Here is a 27479-nt window from a genome sequence, read left to right as displayed (position 1 = left end):
TTGTTCAACATCTTCAAGAACAGAAATGTCTCTCTAGACTCCATGCCCACTTTCAAGTGCACAAAGGCACATCCCCTCCTGCTCCGAAGGCTCTGGGAGATGGGATGCAGCAGTCCCATGACACCTAACTGCAGCCCTGGAGAAAAACAGGGACCACGTGAAGCTCACCCTGCAGGAAGGCAGCGCTGGTTTCAAACGTATCGTGCCCCGCTTGCTTCTCCTGCTTGTTTTTCAATTGCATGGGGAGGATGTTAATGAGTGTCTGAGCCATGGCAGGCAAGCCCAGGGCATTTCAAACGTGGAAGAACTTCACAGAGAAATAATCTGCATAAAATCTGAGATGCCATTATTAAGGAGAAGAAAATGCAAGCAGAAATCATCCTCCCTCAGCAGCCGAGAGGGGCGAGAGAAGAATGGTTCTACAGAGAAAGATGTATTCATTTGATCCATTATTTATATAAAGTGTTCTTTGTAAATCTGATTTCCCATCACCCTGGATGACAGCAGGGGGAAGACAGGAAAAGAAGAGGTCCAACTTTATACCTCTGAGGGAAAGACAGCCTGTCTGGACATTCTGCATCACGCTTAGGGTTTCAGAGGGAACAAGCTCTAGTGCCATAGGAGGCGAGTGCCATCCCAGGCCAGTGCCATTCCTGCAGGTGGGCAGCAGCTCAGCAAGCACCCCTGCACCTAAGGGTAGGAGCTCTGAGGCACTAAGCTGACATTTCCTTCCTTTTCAAGGTGGATGCACCACCAAGTTCTTGTTGTCTCATTGAAACTGCTTAAGCCACTGAACAAACCCACTAAAAATAAAAGCATTTAATATGGGGTTTTCACATGAACACACAGAAAGGCAGCAGTCTGAAACAGTACATACATAGCATATATAAATAAGAACAAAGATTGAAAATCCTTTGGAAATAACAGACTCTGGGAACAGTTAGTGGCTGCTCTGGGAGGAAGCATCCTTGTGAGTCACTGCACAGGGCAGACAAATGAGACACATTCAGGCATGACTAAAACTCTGCTGTGCCTGTGAGACAGTGTGAGTACATTGGGACTCCAACAGCCAAGCGTCCTAGAGGCCAAATCTGTTAGCCAGCCCCCACCTCAGCATTAGGAGCACAGCACCATGGGCTGAAGCCCAGGGTACCAAACCCCTCCTGGGACAGCTGTCTGGACACTGCATGCACCCCTTTGGCAGGGGAGGCATCTGAGACATGCAGAACACCAGGCTGATGCCCCATAGATAATTTTCCTTCTTCAAATTTCAGCTGTGCCAGAAGCCAGACAGAGTCCCTGAGCTAGAACGAGTAAGGGGATAGAAGAGTGATGCTCCTCTTATCGATACGGAGCAGTGTATTTAAACAGCAGGACTGCCTTGCAAGCAGACACCCATAAAGAGATACATGCTTAAGTAGGCTAGGGGAAATGGAGAGAGGAGGGATAGGATGAAAAAATGTGTCACCCAGCAACTACCCCTGATGCAAGTAAGAGCACAGGTGGCAAGACCAGACTCAGCTCCCCCTGTGCTGCTGCTCAACCTTCAGTTCTGCCTCATCTTTGTTCAGAGGCAAAGCTGAGATCCCCAGGTCTCCACCAACAATGGACTGCAGGGGCAGGGTAGAAGTGCAGTCAGCAGCACACATGGTGCCCTTTGAAGAGCACATAGACATCTTCAGCCTCCTGAAGGAATGATTACAGACACATCCAAAAAGCACATACTACTACCACAGCAAACAGCCTCTGCCTTTCCTCACAGCATCCTCACCTGCCCAGTCCCTGAAGAACCAGATCTTGCTCTTTGCTGCCGCAAAGGCTCCTAACACCAGCTACTCCCATCTCACATATCTACAGTCCCACTACCCTCTACATTTTCGAGGCAGCTCCTCCAATTTGGGGTCAGGCTGGGGACAGGCATCCTTGGTAAAGTACCAGGGACATCCCTTTGGACAGAGCAGCATGAGGAACATGCTTTGTAGCTCAAAAAACCCAAAATCACAGTAAAAAAAAAAAGTGACAAATTCCAGCGAAGCTGCACAGGGCTCTAATGCCCTGTTTTGATAGCTCTAGCCCGTCGGACTGAACTCCCTGCTCACGTTCCAGTCTTCACACCTCCTGCCACCAGTTGTCTCTGAAAGCTGTCAAGGACAGAGCTCTAACTCCTGCTGGTTCTTAAAGATTAGAAGACAATTATAATTGGATTCCAGAGATTATTTGCTTCACTGAGAAGGGCTGAGAAGTGTTTAGATGGTTCCCCAGCTGATTAAATCTTTATTTCACAGTAGTGACCCTCTGTGTTTCCTACCCAAGAGTGCTTGCAGACAGGTACTTGGCAAGATCGGCTTACTGGAGCACTTTAGTTTAACAAGACCACTGACACTAGCCAGCTGTGATGAAGGTTTATCCTGTATCTAGATGGTTTCATCTCATTTCTGCAACTCAGCCCAAAGAGCTGAATCCAGACCCAGCCCTTCCCCCAGTTTAATGACTAACTAATCAGGAAGTTGCCTGAGCAGTCATTTAGATATCTTAAGCCAAAGCCTTTGGCACCATTTGCAGCTGATCACAAATGGCTGAAGCCCTGTCTTGCCTCTTACACTGTTCATGTTTTTTCTACGCTGGACACAGCACAAGACTGCCTGCCCCAGACATCCCAGCTTCCAGAGGCTGAACTGTTCTGCCCCAGACAGCCTTTGCCAACCTCCTGTCCCGCTCAGCTTAGCCTCCCTGAGCAAACACAAAGCAGAGACAGTCCTTGCTCACCAGGCACAGCTGTGCCATGGAAACATGCAGGCAGTGAGCAAGAGCTGCCTCCAGCTCAAGCTGAATCAGAGGAATAAGTTTACTGGGGAAGCTGTTTTCCCCTGACCCCAATTGAAATGATGGCACTCAAAGCCTCTCCCTCCCATGCCCATCCTGTGCTCTGTACCGTTTGTGCACTCCAGCCCTACAGGGACAGCAGGGCAGAGAGAACCCAGAGGGAGCAGAGGAGGACATGGCTCCAGAGGAGGCCTGGGGGTAAGGTGTCAGGGTGCGGATGAAGGTTGGAGTCCATCATTCACACTGCTAACAGAGCAAGGGAGAAGCAAAAACAAGCCAATGCATTGAAAACTCGGCAGAAAAGCAAGAAAATCACAGCCTAGCAACATTGCAGAGAAAGCTGGGAGTGCACACAGGGCCCCGCAATGCGGAGAGCTCTCCTTGTAAGCAAACACTCCCACTCTTCCCAGAGCCAGCAGGTCAGACATGCTGCACAAGTTTTGGTTAGATAGTGGTTTGCCCCATAGTAGGATGAAATACAATTTATATACACAAAGAAACAAGTCCCTGCAGTCTTTGCAAAGGTCCAGTTTCAAGAGTGCTGTCATGCTGGGGAAGGTTGCCGTGAGCCTGCAGCACTCCCCTCTCCGTGCAGCACGTGATTCACAGCTTGTGAGGCTGGGCATTCCCCACCCATGCCTTGGTGCGAGGCGAGTCAGAGGGATGATGAATCCTTGGAAAGCAGGCGGGTTCGCATGCGTCTGCAGGATTCCTAGAGCAGAGAATTAGAGCAATGGAATGCTTGAGACATACAATACTGCACAAGAACAGGCTAACATGCTATCCTCTCCCTGCAAGGATTCCCCCCGGTGTCTGTCCCACACCTTTTACCAAAGCACGACACTAGACAAGAAACAGTGAGCAGACAGGGACCAATACAGCAGTTGGTCTGGGGCTGCACCAAATTCTTGTCCTGCTGCCACCCTGACAGGCTGTTATAGCGCTACACTGTATTGTCAGCTTCCCTCTGCTTCCTGTGACAGCCACCATGCCAGCTCACAGGTAGGAGGGCTGTACACACCTGCTTAGGTGAAACCCATCAAGGCTTGGCCTCCAGAATGCCAACTGCCTGCAGCTCGGCATGGAGCAGACTGCTACAACTCAGGGGACAGCAGTTATTACAGAGCCTTACATGCATTCTGTCATCTCTGCAGGTATCAGAGCTCAGCAGGCCAAGCTCCCCACAGGAAGAAATGTCTCACCTCTTTTCTGCCCTCCAAAGTTTTCAGCTTTGCTTGGGACATGTGAGCAGGAGATCCACATTTCTGTAACTGAACAAGAGAAGGGAAGAGGAGTAGAGAGCTGGGGAATGAAGTGGCATCCACAGCCTGTACCACCGGAAAGCAGCTATCACTCAAATGCACTGTTTGTCCCCAGGGTAGGAGCACAAACAGAGGGGCAATACTGGAGTGGAGGCCCAGTGCTGCCTCCCCTGTCCCGATGCTGCTCTTGCCATCTGCTCTGCTTTCAGAGCAGCTTCCCAAAACCAAGATCGCACAGAATAAACTTGGAAACCTTCTCTTGGGCAGAGAACAGCAAGCAGGTCCCCAAGGCTCACTGAAATGAGTGCCCAAATTGCACTCAAACACCCCTCACATACTTCCCCACCAGCGGCTTTAACAGTGCTGGGGGCAGCTCTTACCAGATGCACATTCTCTTTGCTGACTCGCTCAGGCTCTGGTGTGGTATCCCTGTTCTTCCTCTCCAGGATAACTGGGGTTCCCAAAACTTTTCGCTGCCATAAGAAGAGAGGGCTGTTGGCTAGTGCTTAGAGTGCAAAGTGAAAAGCAAAGGGAAGGAGCAGGATGCATTGTTGGTAAGCAGTTGGATGCTGGGAAAGAAAAAAGGAAGCCAAGCTGGGACAAAGACTGTAGAGCAGAACCATCTGAAACACTGTGCCACTCTGCTGAGCCAGCTGATTGTAAAGGGTTTGGAAGCTGACCTGCGGCCTGGCAGGGAAACCAGCCTCTGATAAGCAGGTACATGCTGCTGTGGGGCAGCTTACAGTGTACTAACATGCTAGACTACATGACCAGCTCCCTGCCAGTCCTCATCTCATCTTGGGAAGCAACCAGTCCTTCAAAAAGATGCATGGATCCTACAGCCATGTGTTTCATACATGATTATGCTTTATACTAACAAGGGTTTATTGTCACTGTACTGCCTTTTCTGTCCCCAGTGGATCTGTGTTCCTTGGCAGCCAATACCCTCAACCCTTTGAGAATCTCATTCAAGCCAGGGGAAGGCAGAAGCAGAGAGCAATATCAGAAACTCACAGAAGAGAGCAGAGATCGGAGGATGGCTTTACCTTAATGAGGCCGCTGAAGGAGCGCGAGCGGGTGCGTCGTGGTGCTGGGGATGTAGGTACCTCAGAGCCAGGAGTCAGAGCTGTAGGATGTTTATTAAACTAGGAAGAAACATGAGGGCAGTATGTTAGCACAGTTATACAGTTGCTCTACCTGTTGTCCTCTGTCTAGTACTCAGTTTTCCTCTTCAGAACTCCAAAAGGGAGAAGCAGTTCACTGCTGCAGGGAGAAGAAAGAGGAGGAAGGCGACATCTCCACCCCAGGGTTACAGGGAGCTTGGGTGTGAGGCAGCTTTATGCTGGCTATGAGATTAGCTAAAAGCAGCAGGTATTGGTGCAGAAAGGGGGTTGGGCAGCAGCTGGAGACTGGCAACCACAGCTGGTGCTGACCATATCAACCAGTCTCTGGAGCAGCAGGTTGTTGGAAATGCTCATGAGACAGAGGAGACAAGTCTGCCCACTCCCTGCAGGCAAGAAGGGACAAGACTTTTCCTTTTCTGAGGGAAAAACTCAACAAGGCCATGACTAGGACTGCAGAGCTGCTGACTGGAAAGTCCCTGGCTTGGAAAACAGATGGCTCAAAGAACAACTTGATGCAGCAAGCTCCATGGTGAGCCACATCCAGGACAGGCAGCCTCCTCCCCTGCCTTTTTACAGCTTTACCCCTTACACAGCCCAAAGCCACCACCCCAGCCTGCCCAGGATTAGAAGGAGCTCTCAAGGCCCTGCCTTTAGCTTTATGCCCAGGATTGTGCTGACAAGCACACCCCAAAAATATCTTTCACCCCCACACTACCTGCCGGATAAGCTTCTTCTTCTTTGCAGAGTCAGGCATATTGTTGACATGACGGAAGAGCTCCTTCAGTGCCTCCTCCGTGCGCTGCTGGGTCTCCTCCTGATGGCAAGTGTCCAGCCGGCTTCGCTTCTGAGATTTGAGAGGCTGCAGCTCCTTGGGGCCAGATGTCAGCAAATCCAGGTCGTCCTGGGAAAGCGGAGACAGCAGTTGCTTGCCATGCTTTAATCCAAATGAGCCACCCATTTGAGCCAGGCTGGGAAGAGTCTCATGAGCTGACTCAACCCCAGTGAATGCACAGGGCTGTGTTTTCCCTACCCCTCTGCAGCAGCACTGCACCAGCAGGCCCTGTGCCAGGAAGAGGTGACAGCAATGCAAAGGTGACACCATTGTTTCTTCCCTCCCCTAGCAGATGCCAGCTGCAGAAGCCCTTCCAGGCTTGAGAAGGGTCAGTACAGCTCCTTGCAATTCATCTTCCCTCTTCTGGAACTATACGAGGCAGGGAAACATTTTCTGGCAACACAGGCAAATCGGTCCCAGTGGCAACAAGAAGCCTTTATCCCAGCCCCACTTCCAAGCAGCCTGGCCACTGCAGCAGGTCTGTCTGTTTGGAAGGCATAACCCCATGAAGGAGCAGGTGCTGCACGTACTGGGCACAGAGAGCAGGTTTGCTGCTAAACAGGGGCTGGTAGCTTGCTTTCCCTGTGCTTTTGATTAACAGATGCTTCAACTCTGCCCAATTTCCCTAATGCTGCCACCTGCACTACCACACCATATGGTTCCTTCGCTCCTGCTCTCTGAGATCCTTTAATGACTTGGTTTGTTTTCAGCTTCTTTCACTCACAAGAATCCATTCATAGTACTACAGCCTCTGCCTTCATGGAGGGCAGGTGCTGCATTTGCTGGCATTACCTTTGATGTGTGGGCTCTGGATCCCAGATAGTGCAGCCTGGCACACTCCCTGATGTATACTGGGGCCTGTGATGATGAGCAAAGTATGTTTAGTATGTGCTGGCTCCAGCAAGAGCGGCACTTCAACCATACACACGCACCACTTCCATCAGGACTCAGCCATTCAGGGCAGACAAAGCAATGGCATTTCATGTGCTCAGTGCAGTCCCTGCTCACAGTTCCCTTTGATGCAGGCAACCAGCACAAGTACAACACAGAGTAAGCACAGGGCTCCACAGGAATTTTCTCCAAGCAATTCCCCCAGCTCTGAGCTAGCCAAAGAGGAGCCCGAGAAAGAAGGCAGAAGGGAACTTCCTATGTGAGGACTCTGCAAAGAGCAGATGCCTACAGTACAAGAAAGGTCCCGAGAAGTCATGACACTGCCTGTTGCAGAAACACTTCCTTGGGTGAACCTGTAGAAAGCCTCACATTCCTGACTGTCCTCCCACAGCCCCCTGCTCTGAGCTAGACAGGGGCCCAAGACTGCAGGGGCGCCTGTAACAGCAGTGGGTTGAAAAGTTCACAACAAAGTGACCTGCTGCATGAGGCATTCAGCTCTTGGCAGCACTCACCCAGGAGAAGTCCCTTCAGGTTCCTTATCCTGCCTGATCCCGAGGGGAGCCAGGTGGCTCAGTGGCCCCAGGAGCCCCATTTCCCAGGAGGGCAGCATGTGCTGGGTGTCCAGCAGAGGGTGGTGTTACACTGCACCATGCTGCTGACCTGCCAAGCAAAGCCACCCCTGGGATGTTTTCCTCCTCCTGGGCTGCCTGCCCAGCAAAGACCTCCTCCCTGCTCACTAAAGGAGCAGTTTCTTGTAGAAGTCCTCCTCCTCCTATTGTAAAAGACAGCACTCAGAAGATACACTTGACACTTGGGATCTGCCTGGACAGCGGGCATTCAGTCTCCTGCTGAAGGGCAGGGAAAAGCAAGACCCCAAAGCCCACTTACCTTGAAGAGCTTCTGAGAGTGTTTGATCATGAAGGTCACTCCATTGTTTAGCTTGGTGATATTCTCCTGAAGGTCATTCGCTGTCACCTGGCAAGGGGAGACAGCCAAAGGCACAGCAGTTAGAAGGGAGGGAGGAAGGGTCTCTGCTGCCCTTGCTGTCTCTGGGACATAGACACGCAGTGCCTCAGCAGAAGACCTGCTCTGGAGGAGATAGGCAGGGCTCAGAGCACAGCAATAACCAGAGCTCAGAGCCAAAGCTCCTCCTGAGGAGGAGAACTAGACTGCTCTGGGACCAAACAGTTCACAAGCAGCACAAGAGAGATCCGCAAGGTTTCTCTGGAGTTATACTTGAAAAAAGTAGGACAGTGCTGTGCTTTCAATTGTACTGAAAAAGATGAAGCATCAGTTGCAAATGAAACCTACAGCAGGTCTGGACTGAACACTAGGACTGAGCTCTGCCAGGAAGCTCCACCTCACCATCCCATCCTCCAACCCTCACATCACTGTGTCAGTACTTAATCTTCCCATCTTGGTTCTTCCCCTATAAGCCTGCCAAGACTCTGCCTTCTACTTTGCAACATCCTACCCACAGACACTGTGGCATTGCTCACATTTCTGGGCCAAAGAATGTGGGGTGCAAACATTAGGGCAAGATTGTGGGCAGACATCTTGTTCTTGTCCTGCTTCTTGGCGGTCTGGTAGAGCAAGTCCAGCAGCAGTTTGAGCAGACTGCGGTTGGGCGCAGGAAGGATCAGAAACAGCAGCTGGAGGGCTTCAATTTGGCGCTCTTTGTCTGGAGTGCTGGTCTTATTGCCCTTCTCATCAAACAGCGTCAGGTCTGCCAAATCACAAGGCAGAACATGAAGGACACACATTACATTCCCTCACAGCAAGCCTATTGCAATGGTTACCCTTCCCTCTTCATATTCACATCTCCAACCTCCCGCACTGCTGTCCTGAACCCATGACAACAGTTCTCTCCCCCAAGCTCCTAAGCTGATGTGTTAATACGTGGTACTCCTTCCTGAGGACAACACAGCTGTTAAGAGCTGCAATGGGCTGAAGGCAAAATGGAGAAGTTCAGATAAGGTAGCTCAGTAACAGCTATTACATACACTGAAACCACACCTTGCTCAGGAGACACCTCAGGCTTAAAACAGATGAAGATGCAGGTTACCAATGTGGGCTCCACTCCTGTAGGTGTCTGTTTACTGCTGGAGGAGGAAGACTGAGGTAGACAATCTGTCTGATTCCTTAGGATTTTCAGCTCCAGTCTTTTCACCATTAGGCTGAGATGGCCGGAAGATTCAATCGTACTCTGCCTTTAAGGATTACACCTCCACAACCTACTGTGCAGCTCTGTAGCATTACCAGCTTTTGAGGAGGTTAGTTCAATTCCCTCTGCTCATGTCTGCCTCTTGCTGATCACTCACCTGCAATTTTGAGGTGGGCATGGAAGTGCTTGTGTGTGAGCAGTGGCTCTGGTAATTCACCCAGGAACACCTTGAGCAGGGTGGCTACATCATTGGAATGAAACTCCCCAGAATCCAGGTCAATATCTGTACCACTGTTCAGAGCATCCTTTAGGATCTGTTGCCTGATGCTGTTGCCTGGCACCCGAAACAAGCCTTCTGCTCTTAGATCTGCTTGGCAGAGAGGAGAAAAAAGGCCACTGATTAACAAGAGACTGATTCCCATCTTCTTACCAAAGCAGCTCCCTCTGCTTTCCAGAGCTTGACAGCAAACCTCAGTGGCCTGCATTCAGAGACATGACTTCAAGCTGGCTGCATCAGTAGAAAAAGTCCATGCACAGAGGGAAAGAGATTAACATATTTGCTGGGCAACTCTGGGGAGCAGTCACCTAGTGCAGAGCCTCAGACTCCTGCTGCTGGAGAGCTCAGAGCTTTTCAGTCTCTCTGCGTCAGACACCTGAGGTGGGCAGAACAAATACCCCTCGGGATAGGAAGACAGCAAGACAGAGTCACTTACTTTTGTGCAGGTACTCAATTAGTTGGGAAACCTGTGCAATGCCTTCTTCTGTCAGCGGTGAGCCAAACACCACCCCTTTCTCTGCAGAACAGAAGATAACAAATGTATTCAGACAACTCAGAACCCAACAGCCACAGAGATGAGTGGTCCTCAAAGAACAGGATCTCAGCATGCAAAAATCAGTGCCCAAAATGCCAAGGGTGGTGGTCACAAGGACTCCCATGGTGGTGAGGTATCACAAGCACTCCAAAATAAGTCACTTCATCTCACCATGCTGTACTTACAAGGACTTCATCATTGTGCTTCTTACCTCAGCTTAATTAGTTTTTTATCAGCTAAAGCAAATATTCTATAGTTCCTGAAAAGAAAACAACACCAGAACAGATGCTTCAGTTTTAAAGGGTGAATCAACTGCAAGCCTGAACCTTATGGAAAGACCTAAGTGGGAAGAGCAGATGTGACAGCCTGGACTGACTGGGTGCCTACTGCATTGTCACACTCTGCACCTGGGAAGCCAAATCCAGATTAATCCTCACTGGCTTGACGTGGAGGGAAGCAGAAAGAAGAGGTACAGCTATGAGTCTATGGGAGAGCAGAACAAACACTCCTGGGGAAAGCAGACATGATCTGACTGGCTCACACTGACCTCCTTTTCAGGGATGGGTAATCCCTGGAATTCCCCAGTCCCAGTGAATCTCTCTTCCATGTCAGCTGCCCTGGCCTGAGTACAGCAAAGTACAAGGGCTGAACAAGGGAGAACTATATATAAAAAAAAAAAGGACAGTAGCAAAACAATGAGCTGGGCCTTTCTCCATGTGGAACACTGACAACTCCTCACACTCCTAGAGTCTGCTTTCATCTCATGTGGCTGTTACAGATGGGCAGGAGCTGCCAGCTCCAGAACTCCAGTGAATAACAGAGGGTACAGCGATAGGAACAACTGAGCTGAAAGGAAGGACATCCTTGCATGGGAGGAAACATTAGGTGAGAAGCCCATCTAATTGAAGGGCACTCATTGAACCAGTGCAGAAAAACATTCCTGACCGGAGAGGGGCTTCCCAGGAAGATGATGGCTACCCAGCAGGAGAGTATTTCTAATAAATGCAGTCTTGCAGGTGAATATCTTTTTCCATCACATACACAAAGCCAGCACACTGTCCCTCAGAACACTGAGGCAACTCCCAAGGGCTTCACTGGCAGCAACCAGAATCCTGAGCACCTCTTTTTCCCTCAGATGCACATAGGTTTCAACTGCAGCTAGAAACAAGATGCTGGATAGATGATACCACACCAGGCTGACTGGGACTGGGAACTGGAACCAGGCACAGAGCTGCTTTGTCCTGCCCTTGCACTAAGGCTACAAAGAGCCAACAGGTTTAAGGAGAGAATATTCCTCCCTTCTCCATGATGAGGCTGACAGAAGCATGGGCCACTTCGGAAGGCAAGCTGGGCATCTGCACCCCAGCTTTCTGTGGCTGGAGATTTCCCTTCTTACTGTTACAACTGATAGCCCATCAACCAAAACAGTGCATTGGCTGGTCTGATAAAAGTTATGTCCCCCACAAGCTTTCTCTTGTCTTTCCCCCTCACAGTACATTTTGATTTTACTAGCTTTTGGTCTGTTGTACTACAGACAATACTGTTCTGTGGTGCTGATGCTCACAACATGTGGAAAGACTTGGTTAACCCTGTGTAATTCTTCAACAGCCTTCCTGTGCAACTAAATTTATTCCACCTGAAGAATGTTCTGGTTTCTTCTAGGAATTCTGAAATACACGGGAAGCCACCAGGAACTTCAACATCCTGTTAAATCAAGAACTTTCTGACCTCCCTCTGATAACAAGCATGCTTCAGTCTTGCAGGAGAAAGGAGAGTGATGTGAGCTCTTGATCCACACCTAAGATCTGACAGACCTGAGTGTGAAGGGATAGAACAGCTGGCAAAAGATTCTTGTCCTTGAAGAAGACTGAACTCATTTGACATTCAATAGGTAGAATCAATAGTGGCCAGGAAGAGAAGAGGAAAATACATCTTCTTGAGACATGCAGGGCCTGGCAAATTATATTTACCTTTGAAGTCAGAAGTTGATATCTGAATGAGAATTAGATTCTCAAAGAAACTTGAAAGCTGTGTTTGGAGAATGGATGTTGAGTTATGGAAGGCTTAGATGTTATTGTATGATTGCTTCTGAAATGAAGAAACAGCATGAGATTGAGTTTCCTGATGCTCAAAGAAGTTGTAAGTATTTGCAGTTTGATCAGTTCTGAGCTCTATGGTCCTCGGCCTCTGGCTTTGAAGAAATAAAACCTGTTTGTACTAGCTGGTCTCTAACATGAAGAAAAACAAATGATGGCTCCAAGATAAAACACACAGTACATGAAACTGATTTTCTCTGCAGGCACAAACTTCTTTTTCTCAGGGTTCAGCCAAGGAGTTCACAGACAGTGCCTGTCAATGCAGGGAGACACTGCCATTGCAGCCCGGGAGTGCAGCCAGCAGACTTGGAAACATCTGCTTACCCTAGCTGTAGCGAGACACATGGCCATGGAGACGGCTGAATGTGGAAAAGCGGAGCTCTTGAGGAAGAGAGTTAGCAGGAGATGTCAGGTCTGATAAGAGCAGTGCTCCAGCAAAGTACAGATAATTTGAAAACATGAGCTAGAGAAGGCTCACAGGCCTCTGCTTGAAGAGCTTTGACAAACACATGGAAGTTTCTATACACACCAGGAGAACACTTGCAACTTGGTTACTCATACATTCCTGTTTGTCAAGTGAAAAGTGTCCTGCTACTCTCTGAGAACAGAGGCAAGAGTGCTATCAGGTACGAGCACAGTCTATCTTCAGTTTAGGGCAGCATGAAGACCTGTTATTATGGAGCAGCAAGGCAAGATGGCAATACTGAATAATTCTCACCTAACGGTGTTAAAGGACTTCACTTGCTGTACTGTATTTTCCCCTGCAGTGCTGTCCAGCCCAGGGTGAGTGTATCTACCAGGTTCATACTGGTTGAGCCAGGAGTGAGGGGGGGTTGAAGTTATCACCGGAAAATGCAGTGGGGCTGCAGAGCTTGTCCTTACAAAACACAGTGGAGGAATAGATTTGGTAGAATGAGAAACACTTAGAGAAACTACATAAAGGTAGAAGAAAAAAAAAAAAGAAAAAGCTATACTATGGCATAGCGATAGCTCCCTTCTCAGAGGTACTCACAATAGCAAAACTGCTCAAAGGAAGATGAAGACTAATTAGAAGTGCTCAACCTCAGACTGCCAACATCTGAAGGCAACTACCCACAGCTTCTCTGCCAGCAGACAGCCAGTCTAGCTAGGAAACCAGAGCTGGTGAGGGATGTGAGAGGTGCCCAGATGGAGGCAGTTTCTGTCTAGATGAGTGAGAAGGTTTAACTGAACTTACCAGGAGAACCAGGCTCCCCTTGAGTGTGGGCAGAGGTGGAAGAAGGCACACAGACACCTATAACAGCCTTTTAGTTACAGCAAAACAGTGATAAATGCCAGCCATTGAAGAGAAGATCTGAACACAACTGTGCTCAAAAGCAAACCTCAGACTTCTGAGAAGAGGCCTAGGGCTAATGTTTCATAACCAAGAGAGCTGAACTTGAAAGAGAAGATAAGAATAGTCAGTTTACCAGAAGAAAACTCCAGCTGAATTTTGCCTCAGACTGAAAGAGAAATATGTCATCTCTCAGGGCTGACTCTGGGCTTGAACACCGTCAATCTGTAGAGCTTTGCTACTGACTCAGTGGATTGGGACATGAATCAGAGCGGCACTGGCATTTGAATGGGAGATGTTTACAGATTTTTGAGCTGCTCAGAGATCTGGGAGAGCAACTGAAGGAAACTGTGTATTGAGTGAAGGCAGTGGCCTGGAAACCCGGGGTGTTATTGTTCTTCATAGAACCTGATGCTTTCAGCCTTTGCCGATATTCTGTCACTTACAAAGAAATCTAATGATCTAAGGAAAACAGAGTACGGACTCCCATAGACAAGCAGAGAGACAAGGACATCTTGGTGTGTTGGAAGAACCTGCGACTTGTTCAGGCACCCCTCTCCAGCTCAGTGCTATCCAAGCCAGATCAGAAACTCTCAGGGACCAAAGCTGTATCTTGATGGCGTGCACTGCACTGAGCACACCATCAAGGCCAGCCTGTCAGAAACCACAGCAATAACCCCCAGGAGGAGGGTACTCTAGAAGTGGCAGGACATTTCCAGGGTGAACTTGCTGGCCATTTGCTCCTTTCCAGAGGTGCCATGCCCAGAGATTAAAGCCCTGTGGTATTAAGCATTCAACACAAGCTCAAAACAACAGGCCTACACGGGCAGTTTTGTAAACTATGTGTAACAGATGCTGACAGCCAGCATCACCTTAAATGTGGGCACCAGGCATCATGCCATACTCACCCTTTCGCTTCAGAGACATCAGAGAACGAAAAAATCCAGAGGCTGTGCTGTTTGCCCCAGGGAGCTTTGGGTCTTCCTCTCCCATTAGCTGGGCAAGCTCTGCCCCAGGCAAGTCAATGAGCCTGGTGATGTTGCTGACAACAAGCTCTGTGAACACCTCTGGTTTTTCATGGCGCAGCTTTTCCACAAAGAAGTCAGGGTTGAAGATGATGGGCTGGCTGCGGAGGGAGGAATCATTGCAGATGACAAAACTGCAGATGGCATCACTAGGAAAGAGGGAAGGAGAAAAAAACCCACATTAACTCCTCATTACATTGATTTTTACAGCCAGCTGGTCTGCCCTGAAGGAGACATCTGCTGACACAGGAGCCACCAGTCAACACCAACAGTACTGTCTGCCTTTAAGTGAGAGTTCAGTGCAGTGCACTTACATTTCCCTTTGGAGCAAAAGCATTTCTGGCCTGCCTGTACAACACAGCCCAAGACTAGCACTCCATAGCATGATGGTAACATATGCAACACATGGCAATGCCCAAGTAGAACTTTCACTGCATCTATATCCTGCCAGCTCAGGCTGATGACACCCAATACTTTACATTAACTTACCACTCCCAGTCATAAAAAAGTTTGGTTCTTTCATCCTTCCTCCCCAGAAATTCACTCCCAGTGTCCTAAAAGCCTAAATCCCAATTTAATTTTTTTCATGGACACTTACACTCCTCAGTTCCCATTGCATCATCCCTACCTTCCTATCAACACATAGATAGAGTTCACATGCCCTGGAGCTTTAAGATCATAAACACACAATAACACTGACCCACAGCTCTTCTAGGGATGTGGTCAAGCCCTCCCAGGTGACAAACTGCCTACAGTTTTGCTACTGCTTTCAGGCACCTACAATAACTGCCCAGCTGTGCACTCCCAGCTGCAGAATGAGCATGGACTCATCAGTATTAGCACAAGCTACACAGTCTTTGAGAACCCCCAGTAGCCTTTTTCCTAGAACATCTCTTTCCGGCTCAGCCAGTTCTTGTCTCTTCTTCAGGCTGTCCTGAAGCAGGCATTCTCTCCTGGTGCCTGCTTTTTCTGTTTCTCATGTGGCATGGGAAAAGGGATGTGTCTGAGAAACCACTCTGCTGAGCATTATCTGTAACAGATACTTAGCCTTACCAGAGGTTAGGTAAGCTACATTTATCATGTCTAGAATCAAAATAAAGAGATTATCAAAGAGATACCTCAGGTTAATCAGCACTTTTAATGCTCACACTTGGAGCTTATCCCAATTTTCTTCTGCCTCTAGGTCTTCCCTCACCATCTTCCCACCATTTCACTCGCACGCTTCTGAAGCCCAGCTTATAGGCTAGAGTTGCCCAGCTTGCTTCTCCTGACCCTCTTTTACTTAAATGTGAGGATTAGAGTCATTATTCTCCAGTCACAAGCTACTGCCCTGGTACCATATTATAAAGTACTGTGTGCCAGTTCTTCCAGGACTCTGGGTGGAGGCTGCCTACCCACCCCGCTTACACACGCTGTGTGCTTTCATTGTGTGACATTCCCCAATCCTTTAATCATCTGCCTTCCACCATTCCAATATCCCTCCTTAGCTGTGAGCTTTAACTGAACACAGGTAACAGATATGCACCCCCCACCACATAAGTCCCTTAGAAGTGAAAAGAAAGAACATGCTCTGCTGATTGCCTGCCAAAGGCTTTCCTTCCAAAGCTTTCCTACATAACACCAGAGCACCTTGACCTGCCTCTCCTCTCTGCTGAGGGGTGGAGGCCACATCACTGTGTTCAGACCACACTGCACATCTGTACTTACTGCTCAGCACATCTGACACCAAAAAGCATTTGCAACCCACTGGACCTTACATTCTTTGGTTCAAGCAACAGAGCACTTCAGCCACTGGTTCAGAGATCTCAGTAACTTATTGTTCTGATGTAAATCAGCAGTAGCTGATGAATGGGAGGACATCAAAGCAGGTACTGACAGGTCACATGAACTGCAGCCTGCCTCCACGCCATGTCTGTGAACCCAACAGTTATCTGAGCTACCGCTGTACATTTTTGACCTGAAGACCATCTTGGTGTGACTTCCAGAACGCGTGACCAGAATAAGACAATGAAAGCTGTGACTCAGGCTTCACAAGATTTCAGATTTGCTGAAGTCGGAGGAAACCGGGCTCTCAGCAACGCTTGCATTGTGAGAATCCATACAAAACCCTCTCCCCTTGCCACTGCTCCCCATGGATGTCAAAGGCTCCTTCAAGAGGACAGTGAGGAGGAAGGTCTGGGAGGCAGATTGCAAGGCAGCCTGCCAGGTCATCTGAAATTATGGGGAGCTCTTAAAGGCTCCCAGCTGCTGGCGCAGAGCGGCCTAGCAAGCGTGCTGCCGGCCCCAAATGGGGACCACGTTTTCCTGAGCACCTCCCAGCCTGGTTTTCGGCAGTTTGTTTTCTGCAATAAATCAAGACCGAAATGCAACAGCTCAGTATCGGCTGCCAAAAAGCAACTGCCAATCGATCTGATCGGATTTGCGTTTCATTGCACAGGGCTACAGTGCACAAACAATTGCCGGCTCTGCCCATAATGTGGAGCAAGCCCTTGGCCTAAAACCCATGACGACTCATTCTGTGGCAATACAGATCCTGAGAAGGGTTAATAGCAAGTGTATAGGCCCAGTGACCCTGCCTGCAATGATCCGTGCACTGTTATTCACTCACTAGCAGTTTTGTTTCCCCACAGAGAAGATATGCAAATACTTTGCAGCAGTTACATCAAGCATCACAGATTATCTGCTCTCTATGACAATTAGCTATCTAGATTCAGAGAACAGAAATTAAGCAATTTCATCAGCTAGAACAGACTGACAGGACTCCTCTGCACAGCCCCTGGTACGAGTCACACAAAGTTTAACAACATTTAATTCAGAAATAAATAGATAAAAAGTAAATTTCTTACATGAGTGCTGAGAGCTTTTGGAGAGGCATTAGGAAGCAGAGACAGGGAAAAGAACTTGCTCCTTGTTTCCAGCAACAAAAGAAACCTGCCTGTCCCAGCACAGCCTATGCAAATTCCACGCATGCTACGAGACACAAGGGCGCATTATTGGGTCTGAAAGGCCCCCTTGGCACACACTGGGCATCAGCCTTCACACAGAGACAAAACAGAAAAGAAAAGCTGGACAAATTGATTCATGTCTCTTGCCAAAGGCTGCGTAGCTGGAGTTTAACGGCAAATAATTCCTACATAGAAACCAGGGTTCTGAATTAGGACCAGCGTGGTTTTAAGTGCTCTCCACCTGTATCCAAGAGGAATCTACAAAATAGCTCCAAAGCTACACTGTGTTTACCATGAGTAAAGCCACGCAAGCACATTCCCAACAGCATCCAAGCACAACTGATGCTACGGCACTGTCAGGACAATAGCAGAGTCCCTTAACTGCACAGCTCCATGGCCGGAAACCTTCCTAGAAACACTCTCTGCCCCTGCCTTGCATTCTTTTAGATCCTTTCAAAGACAAAGCATGTAGATCACCCCCTCCAGAGCTGGGAACAGCACCATTGCTCTTTGCTACCATTACTGTGCCACCATGTGCTGTTCATCCACTTCAGGCTTCCTGTTCCACGTTTCTCTAGATTCCCATCCAGTTTCCCTGCCTGCCGCAGCTGGGACCAGCCTTGTATACACTTATTGTGGTATGGCACTTCAATGAGCTACTTAATTTTGAAAGGTCACTTTATTAGCAGCTCTTCCTCGCATAGAAAATTTGCCTTTGTATCATTATTGCTAATCAAAATGGAAATGTGGAGAAACCACTATTTCTGAGCAAAGATAAAGCCCCCACTGGCTTTACACACAATAACCCTGCCAATCCTCACTGCTGCACACACTACAACCTTCAGAAAAAGCCGTGTGCCCCATCTGCTGTTTTCATGTTAAAAAAAGGAAGATGGATGTACTCTACCTACACTCACAGTTTATGTATCAGCAGCAAAGGGGAGACAATCGTGTACTGAGGGATTTCTTGTTGGGTTTTTTGGCTTTGCTTGCAATTACACAGTTATATTTTTCTACACGCTGTGATCTCAGACTGCTTTATGACACGTCAAAAAGATGATAAAATAAAGGAATAAATGTCTTTCTCTCTGATCCCAGGAATAAAATCAAATCCCAAAGAATAATAAAATCTTGTCCTAATAGGGTTGTGATTAAGACAGCAGATTAAAAAAAATGGGTCCTACATTGTGCTGAGATTCCTGCCATTCTGGTATCTTTCAGAAGCGAAGCCTGTGATCCCAGCCAAGTCACAAAGAAAGCTGTCTGTCACACACAACGTTCTTGCTTCAGGCATGACAGCCCCATCATTTCATGGGGAGTGGATGGTGCAGGAGGTCAAAATCATGATGAATCAATTAATCCCTAAGGTAACTAGATCCAGGCCAGGGAAATGCCTTGGAAACTGGGACAAAAATAAGACTTTAACTGGCAAAACCTGGTGATTGACCCTGTGGTGCAAGAGCTGTGCAAACAGGCAGATTAACTCATGCAGCAGCAAGCTTGCATTCATATAGGTGAGACCTAACTGTTTTAGTGGCTTTTACAGATTTTGTATTGTTCTAACTCCACACGTGTGAAGGCAAAAACTGGCTCAAGCAACGTGAAATACAGCCTAAGGAGAACATAATCAGCCAAGAAAGAAAAGGGGACTGTGTTTGTCTAGCTGGGAAAGTGGAAAAACTGGAAGCAGCAGATTTCAGATGAACCTGATGTATCTAATTCAGTGGGCAAAATACATCTCTGGTGCAATTTTGCGCACTTGTATGTCATCACTGAGGACCTAATGCTTCAGACACACCACAGTAGACTAGTTTTGCTGTAAAACTCATGAAAGGATTAAAATAAGGCGGATAATAGAAGAAAATCTCCCTCTGTAATAACAAAATCTTTAGACTACAAGAAAGGGCCAGGCTGCTACCAAACACTGAGAGCAGGGAGATAAGCGGGCAGTGCTAAAGAACACAAAACATGAGCAATTCTTTGCCTGGCTAAGCACAAAGGGAGATGGGACAGATGTGAGCTGGCTCCTATTTCCCCAGGGAGAGAGAAGTATCATCACTTCCTATCTCGTGCCAGAGTAAGGAATCCATTAATAAGGATGTCTGAAGACAGTATTTCCAGAGCCAGATAGGAGCCATCCCAGATTTTGTAAAGAGATGAAAGAACCATAGTGGAATTATGTGGAATCATTTTAAGTAAAAAGGACTAGAAGGCAAATTATTCCCCAGATTAAAAAAAATAATATGTTTTAAAGCAGTCTAATGGGAATGGACTCCAGAGACATTAGAAGTGACTCCACAGTTGAGGTTGCTTTGAGGACTGTACTTCAGACTGACATTCTTATAAGACAGTGTAACAAAGATCACATTCAAGCCTCAGATTTGGCACAGCAGCTCTTCATAAGATGACTGATTTGCCTCTGAAAAATGTTGATCAAAACATGTAGCAATTTTTGCCTAGGGTAATATTCATAAGGTCTTCAGGGCAGAGTCCTTTTGTGATGAATACACAGCACACAGCACAGTGGATGTCGATCCTTGCCTACTATCTCTAGACTTCATGGAAGTACACCATACTACATAACACTGCCTTTTTAAATTTTGCTTTGCTTTCTTCCCATTTAAAAGCTATCATGGAGTGATTCAGCCTTTTGGCTATGGGAAACAGATAATAATATGCAATTTGAACTAGATGATCTTGAGGTCCTTTCCAATCCTAACTATTCTATGATTATGATTTAAACAGCAAGGAGCTGGGGAAGAAAGCTGCTATTATGCAATGGCAGCCTGTGCTGGACAACCTGGCACTAATGTAACACCAGGCTGTCTTTTAGACAGCGGGTAAATTGGATATCCCAGTCACTGCTGCAACCTATGAATTCAAATTCTGTCTCAGTAAAGGACTCAAAGCAGACCACGGCAACATCAGCTACACACCTGTGATGTGAACCTGGAGATGGACCTATTTGGGAAGATAAAAGGGTTGGAGGGGGCGGGTGGGAAGTGTGCTTTGGAAGAAAATGCAAGATATTGCCAGTGTCAAAGAGAACTGCAGCAGTGAGACAGCTTGATATATGTGAAGCATCGAGAAATTTCCATTTCAGCATGAAATTTCTCAGGTTTGACCTCAGTGAATTCTTTTGTGATCTCTTTCATAATAGCCACTGGAATATTTTAAAGTCATCAAAGCAGTACTTCAATCAGCCATCACTACAACATCAGAGCATCCAGATGCCTTCTAGGGCTAAGAAGCACCTCAGAGAGGAACCGTATGTTCACTGCGGTGCTCCTCACCAAGTCTTCTTCCCAGCACCAGCACCACAGCTTTGGATGATCCCACACTATGCAGTGGGCTCAGCCTCCTACCCAAGGCTCTGTAAAAATGCAGGAACACAGCTACCACCAGAAACCCAGCAATTTTACAATAAGGATCTAGCAAGCTCATACATATGCTTTAGCATCAGGTTAACACAGTCTAACAGCATTAAACAGCAATACCATTCCAATTTTCATGACTTTCAAGGCAGTCTAAAGTTTGTGTCTTTATTTTAATATAAATCCCTACTGGGAACAGCAATAGAAGAGGAGCCTTAGATCCAATTTCACTGAAATCAGCACCAAAACTGAATCTTTTTAGATGGCAGCAGCTGCCTCTTCTCGTTACTGATCTATTCACTTTTATCACTGTGGCATTGGGAACCTTGGTCACAGCTGGGGACTCCACTGTGCTCCATGCTGTACAAACACAGAACAAAGGCAATACCCTGGTCTTCAGAGGGCTGATAGCTAAATCTGAAATGAATGCTGGGGGAACAGAAAAGGAGGAATCCCAAGAGAAGAGACAGCACTATCAGTCAGCATGACTGATATAACCAACCTCTGCCAGCTTTTCTGTAGACACTATTAAAAAGGAGGGCGAGGAAGGACAGGAAAAATAATCAGGTCATACTGCAGACATTTAGAAGAAATCCAGCTTCTGCATGAGGGGCAACATGGGACTGAGCACAAAGGAGCTGGTTTGAAAGCTATCAGGCAGGGACGGCTGGGACGCAGGGCTGAGGATGTAAGAGCTGAGCTCCAGGCACTGGCAAGGCAGAGACAACAGTCCAGCAGTGCTGGAGGAGCCAGGCAGCACCACAGGGCACCATGTGGCTGCATCCGGACCCCTGCAGCAGGGTGGGAGGGTCGAAGCCTGAGGAAGCCCTTCAGTCACTTCCCACCACCCAGAACATGCTGGGCAGGAATGCTGCCTCTCCTCCGGGAGGTCACCAGGGCCTCGGGCTTGTCTGTATAGAAACAATTTCTGTGTTTTCCCTGCCCCAGTCATATAGTTCTAGTCAAGACAAAACAATGAATTTTGTTTTGCTTTATTTTACTAATTTAAGCCATTGTGAATAACATACCATAGATTTGAGGCACTCTGTGGGGCCAGGTGTTAGCTGAATACTATATCCCATGCCTAGGACAAGTATTTTAGGCCTTTTCTCCCCATGCACTAGAGAATTACCCACCAGAACCTTTGGCTACAAGTATAACAAACTACAGGGACACCTCTTCTTCCCATGGACCCTAACATCTTTCTTCTGTAATCTAAAATTCTTTGTTGAACATCTGTCCATGGACTCTCACCAACTGACTGCTCTGGGACTTTATTCCTATCCCAAGTAGGAAGTTTCTTCCCACTTTTGTTCCTTACCTGGGAGGACTGCAAGGTCCACGCATGTCTTGTATCCCCAGAGTGTGCCAATGGGTACTTTCCAGTTGCCAACAATGATAGTTTTGCTTACTCTCATTTTAAAATGTCTTTAACCTTTTTACTTCCCCATTTTGAGTGTCCTGGAAGTCAGTAAGAGCCATGGCCCAGGCCTGCCTTTACCTCCTTGGCCTCTAGAATTCAGACATTGCTGCATGCACCTTTGATTGTCACCCTTACACTTGAAGATAAGAGGCCAGAGGCAGCGAAAATGCAGTTCAGACACTAGCAAAGATACATCATGTAGACGCTTCTCAATCTCGTGGCTCCAAGCCAGCACCCTGGTCGGAGCAGAATGACCATCTATAAAGAGGAGCCTCACAACAACCAGGTTTACTTCTGGCATGAAAAATTGAGCAATCACAACATTAGCACGGCAAAATTGGCAACCTATTGCAGCAACTAGTGTGGGAACTCAGAGCAATCCAGCAAGGCAGAAAGGATGTTTTCCTCCAGCCCTCCCAAAGGATGGTAATCACCCAAAATTGGTAGCACCAACTGGCGCCTAGAATACATTTGGGAATCCCATCCAGCTGTCAACTGTCAGCACTCGAACAAACATCGCAGTGCCAGTGCTGCAGCACTCACAGGGTCACTTGCCTGCTGCTGTTTTTAGTGGACCAAGGTGATGCCAAGACCTGGGTCAAGACCCACAGGCAGCCCCGAACAGTACTGTTGAGTAAGGTTCTGTGGTCACAGCCTGGCAAATACAGACAAAGGACTCAGGAAGCCACAGCTCTTGTTTTTCTTCATTACACTTCTGTAATTCCACAATGCTCCTTGGCTCTGGAGGTGTAGTGGGCAAGCTGCATGCCTGCATCTGTATTTTATATCATGGTGGTGTTTACAAAGGATGAGAGCACATCAAATCCCTTCCCATCAGCAATCCTATGCAGACACCACCGAGTATGTCAGAGGCCACATCCCATGTTCCAGATGTGTAAACTCTCACAAGCTGGAATTGCAATGAGGCACACACCTGGATGCATGCCAGCATTGAAATAAGCTGGTGACATCTGGTCAGGGCTGCTGAAGCACAGAGATAAACAGGCTGGGCCAGCCGCAGAGCAGCACAGCATGCAGCACCAGACAGACAGGGATGCACAAAGCAGCACAATTAACTCACCAAAGCAAGCAAAATGGGGGCTTAGTGCTTTTGAAGGGGATTTGGGCAGGAGAGGATGTCAGAAACTGGAACATTGCACACAGATAACAAAATTCCTATGGCAGTAACCTATACTGTCACTTTATGCAACTCTCCCATACTGATCAGAAGCGGCTTCGCTTCCCATCCCACCTGACAGGTCACCTCTGTCTGGATTCACCCGGTTTCTCTGCAGAGCCTGGTGAGCAGGGATGTGTTGATGTGCTGCTCCGAGGGCTGCGCAGGAGGGTGCCGAGTGGCCTGTGTACGAGAGGAGAGCTGCAGGCACCCCTGAGAGCTTGTGAAGGATGTCTCCTAAAAGGCTTCCCGCTCTCCAAGGCACAGGCAGCCGTCACACGCTTGTCTCCTGCTATCTGACAGCTCGCGAGCAGGGCTGCAGGAATGCCCATATGGAACTCCCAAACCATAAAGCTACGTTTCAACCTTGAGTCTGAGCTCTAGAAAAAACAAAAAGGGAAACTAATGCTGGCTCCCCTGAGAACTTCCTGCCTCTGAAAATCAGAGCTGCCACATTACCACTCAAGAAGAAAGGATATTTTGGCCAGAGTCCAAATTATTAGAGCTTTATAGGCCAAAAGCAAACACATTAGAAGTTCTTGTCAGCCAGCTGGCAGGCAATTATTTAAGCAGCTTATCACATTCCCTGCTATCTACAGCTCCTGACAAAAATTATGAGGAAACTCTAGATAGTTTAATTGCAATTACCATGTGTAGAGGTGAGAAAGGCCAAGAGCCAGGGAGAAGGCGCTGGGAGAAGAGGGCCCAATGCTTGTCAGACACAACAGTGAGTGTAATGTATTACCCAGATGAGAGGCCAGGAGCTCCCCAGACCTGTGAAGCTCTGAAACAAAGGGTCAGACAGATTTAGCACACCAAGGGGCCATGGTTCCCCCCATTTCTCTACCCATGCTGGCTCCAAGACCCCTGCAACTTGGGAACACAGGAACTCATGGTGTCATTCCCCAGATCACAGCACAGGTTTGCTGAAAGCTGCATGAAAGCAGCACAGCAGGTCCATGCCTGAACCCAGCAGAACACAGGCCAAGGGAAGGGCCACAGCTAAAGAAAAGTGAAAATGAGATCCTACAGAAAAAGCTAACTCTGAAACAAGTGGAAAATACAAGGCCCCAGCTGTGATCAAGAGCCTAGCCCAGCATACAGTGGGACAGTGTTTCCAAGAGGAGCTTGACTTCAGTGCAACCAACATTTCCGTGCTGCCCTGTCTCCTTCCCATCTGTTCATGCCAGTTATTAAACTACCATGCACTGGAGACTGTTAACCTTTAAGACAAGGAATTCAGTTTCCTAGCACAGTGTCCAGTACTCAGTGCTTCAGTTTCAGGCTGAACTGAGTGCCCAGGCACCATTAAAGGAGCATTAAGGAAGCCCAGTGACATTTTCATGTGCATATAAATGTGCACTCAGCAGCAAGGCAATGACTAGGCTGGCAGGGAGTCCCAGACGCTGCTCTGGGCTATGTGGGCAAGCAGTGCTCCCCCTGCATGCAAACAGACAATAAACTGAAGTGTAGCAGAACAAGGATCCTGTTGTCCAAGCCCATCCCAGGCACTGGATGAGAACAGGACAGAGTGTTACATGCAAACATACAAAAACACTGCAAATGCAACACGGCCTTGAGTGCGGATCTGGATGGGTGCCTGACAGGGCTTGGACTAAGCAGGGGGTTAAAGGCAAGTCCAGGTCTCAAAGATTTTAGTGAGGGCTATGAAAAAGGGAATGCTTGAATAGGAATGTGGTGGGCTCCAGGCTATCTTCAGAGAAAAGTAGCTGTGTGTTCAGGCTTGCCTTTAACTCTGAAATTGACCATTTTTCCTGCATGACCCTCAGCAAGTCACTGACTTTTTGCCATTAAATCATGTTTACAGCAAATACTTCATATTTCCAGTAAAACACAGATGGCAATTGTGCTCCTTTGATCGCCTGTTTACGATGTGAGCTCTTGGTGTCCAGTTATGCAGTGACACTCCATCACTTACTAAAGTCACTTCAGCAAAACGCCTTATGCCTTTTTCCAGTTCATCCCACCTTCGAGGCCCATAGCTTTTTCCCTCATTCCACCCCTGCCATATCAAACAGCTGACATGAGCCCTGAGTGCCTGGTGAGGCATAGAGGCACTGCCCAAATTGAATGTTAAATGCCTTCATTAACCAGACAGATGTTTCTCTTTTGCAATTGAGCTCTCAGGCACGCTGTTATCATCATTCTCAGTTATGGAGAGCCAGGCAGAGGTTAGAGAGACCACAAGCAGCAGAGAGACCCACACAAATCATCTTTTATCATGTTCAGTAACATTTGGTAGGGAGGTTAAGACAACCAGCTTTCATTTCCAGTCTCTAAGTCAGCGTGCTGTAAGACCACATGCGCAGCATGCAAGTGTTACTCGCTAACCTGCATTTCTGTCCAGATGAGAAGAAACAGGGGCAAAGGCACAGTTATGAAGCATACTTAAAAATGTAACTAAGTATATTAAAAAAAAAATTTTTGTGGTGATAGACTTGCAAAGCAAGAGATCGACTTGCTAGTGCTACCTATGGGTGACAGGAAGCATTGGAATAAAACTTGCACTTAAGGCTTAGCTTTAACACAGTCATTTGCAGGGGACATAAAGAGCTGCAGGATTACATCCCGAGGACAATTGCCAGCACATAATAAATAAGTCCAGTCTTTTGTACTGCTCCAGGTCATATTTAAAATGCTTTCTGTAACTGTTGTAATCAGCTGCACAAAGCATACTTATCCCTTTACCAGGTCCAGCATTTTAGGTACTCCCTCATCAAACATGCCACACTGAGCACCATCTCTTCATCCCTCCATCCACAGCAACGCTCTGCCCCAACCCAGGCACCACAGCACTGCCTCTGGATAAGCACAGCAAATGCCATCAAGATGGGTCCTCCTCAGCAGAGGACGGGACAGCACCACTGTGAATCAGGACAGATATGAAGCATCAGCACTCAGCTGTATTCATTTTTCGAGTCTACAGGAATTACCAATCAAAGGATGCTCAGTTTGCAGCTCCACACTAGATACACAGGGGGAGGAAAGATAGAGACATTACAGCCTTCTAGCAGTCATTTGATAACACTGATGCAGTGACGTGCTCATAGTCATCACTATTTTACTGGCAACAGTTAAAGAATGGGTATGTATGCAAGAGTATGTGCTAAAGGTGACTTATGTGAAGCTGACATCACATGTGTATTTAGACAGCAAGAATAACGCGTGTAGAGTGGACAAAGCGAGGGAGAACGAGGGCGAGATGGGAAGCAAGTCTATATAGTGCCATCACCCTACCAAACCTCGCAACTGCCAAGGCCTCAGCGCTAGGACTCGCTTTGCGGCTGCAGCGGGAGAAGCCAGCCCCGCAGGGCACAGCCCGTTCCTCTGCAGGCAGCAGCGGCCGGTGCAGGGGGGAAATGGGGATTCTCATCTCGCCAGCTCGGGCGCAGGGTTAAGGGGGGAACCAGAGGGCGGGTGGTTTGGAACGGCGTCTCTCCCTTCGCAGGAGGAGCTGGCGGCATTTCCCCTGCAATGCAGCACCGGGACACTGCAGGGAGCGCGTCCCGGCCGCGGGACCCACGGGGACAACGGAACCGCAGCCCCGAGACACGGAGCTCACGAGGGTGTCTACGGGCTCCCACACCGAGCACCCGCAGACCCATGGGGCTGCCCGTGCACGGCAGAGCGCTGGGGGTCGCCTGGACAGCCGGGCAGAGACAGCCCGCACAAGGTGTCGGGGCGGCGGAGCGGCAGCCGCACCGCAGCAGAGGCTGCAGGCAGGGAGAGCGCCGCAATGGGCGGGCCGAGGGGCACCGGCCGGCGCCTCCCGCCAGCGGAACGCTGCGGACGGGCGGTGCGGGTGCCCGCAGCGAGTCTGGCCGCCACCCACAACACAACGAGGGATCAGAGAAGCCCCGCAGCCGCCCCGGGAGAGTGCGAGGCCCTGGCCGGCCCCACGGTGCCCGCTCCTACCTGCCGCCGCGCCGCCCGCCGGGCGCCGGTGCTCCCGCCGCCATCTCATACCTGCCGCTCCGCCTCCCCATTGGTCCTCCGCACCACCCCCTCGGCCCCGCCCCGCCCGGGAGGCGCATCGCCATTCGCTACAGCCGGTGCCGGCGCGTCCCCATTGGCCGGTTTGAATGTACAACTGCCGATCCGCGATCACAGCGGAGGGGAAACGGCCGCCCACCCCGCGCGCGGCCTGCTGGGAGCTGTAGTCCGGGGAGGCTCGGAGAGCCCGGTGTGGTGAAGGGGC

The 27479-nt window shown here is 48.6% G+C and overlaps 1 protein-coding gene across 2 annotated transcripts; it reads right to left on the bottom strand.

Moving 5' to 3' along the window:
- Positions 1 to 804: 804 nt before the first annotated feature.
- ARHGAP19 (Rho GTPase activating protein 19) lies at positions 805 to 27257 on the bottom strand. 2 transcript variants are annotated; one of them, XM_034061960.1, is made up of 12 exons: positions 27197 to 27257; positions 14225 to 14490; positions 9810 to 9890; positions 9254 to 9463; positions 8432 to 8658; positions 7821 to 7907; positions 6834 to 6899; positions 5925 to 6110; positions 5132 to 5230; positions 4466 to 4558; positions 4026 to 4094; positions 805 to 3535 (listed from the first exon to the last, which is right to left on the bottom strand). In XM_034061960.1, the coding sequence occupies exons 1-12, from the start codon at positions 27238 to 27240 to the stop codon at positions 3479 to 3481; spliced, it is 1485 nt and encodes a 494-aa protein (XP_033917851.1). In that variant the 5' UTR covers positions 27241 to 27257; the 3' UTR covers positions 805 to 3478. The 2 variants fall into 2 exon arrangements, with proteins under 2 accessions (XP_033917851.1, XP_005144137.2); XM_005144080.3 differs by lacking the exon at positions 27197 to 27257 and adding an exon at positions 17188 to 17246.
- Between the last annotated feature and the right edge of the window lie 222 nt (positions 27258 to 27479).

Source organism: Melopsittacus undulatus, chromosome 4 (genome assembly GCF_012275295.1).
Source record: "Melopsittacus undulatus isolate bMelUnd1 chromosome 4, bMelUnd1.mat.Z, whole genome shotgun sequence".
In the NCBI taxonomy this organism is placed as follows: domain Eukaryota; kingdom Metazoa; phylum Chordata; class Aves; order Psittaciformes; family Psittaculidae; genus Melopsittacus; species Melopsittacus undulatus.
Note: the sequence above shows the minus strand (reverse complement) of the source record. Positions and strands in the feature narration are given on the sequence as shown.

Excerpts from the sequence above, each read along its gene's own strand:
- ARHGAP19 (XM_034061960.1), bottom strand. The coding sequence starts at position 27,240 with ATGGCGGCGGGAGCACCGGCGCCCGGCGGGCGGCGCGGCGGCAG. Across the intron at positions 9,891-14,224 it reads GATGTCTCTGAAGCGAAAGG|AGAAAGGGGTGGTGTTTGGC; the intron begins GTGAGTATGGCA and ends TCTGTTCTGCAG. Across the intron at positions 4,559-5,131 it reads CCTTCAGCGGCCTCATTAAG|CGAAAAGTTTTGGGAACCCC; the intron begins GTAAAGCCATCC and ends TTCTTATGGCAG.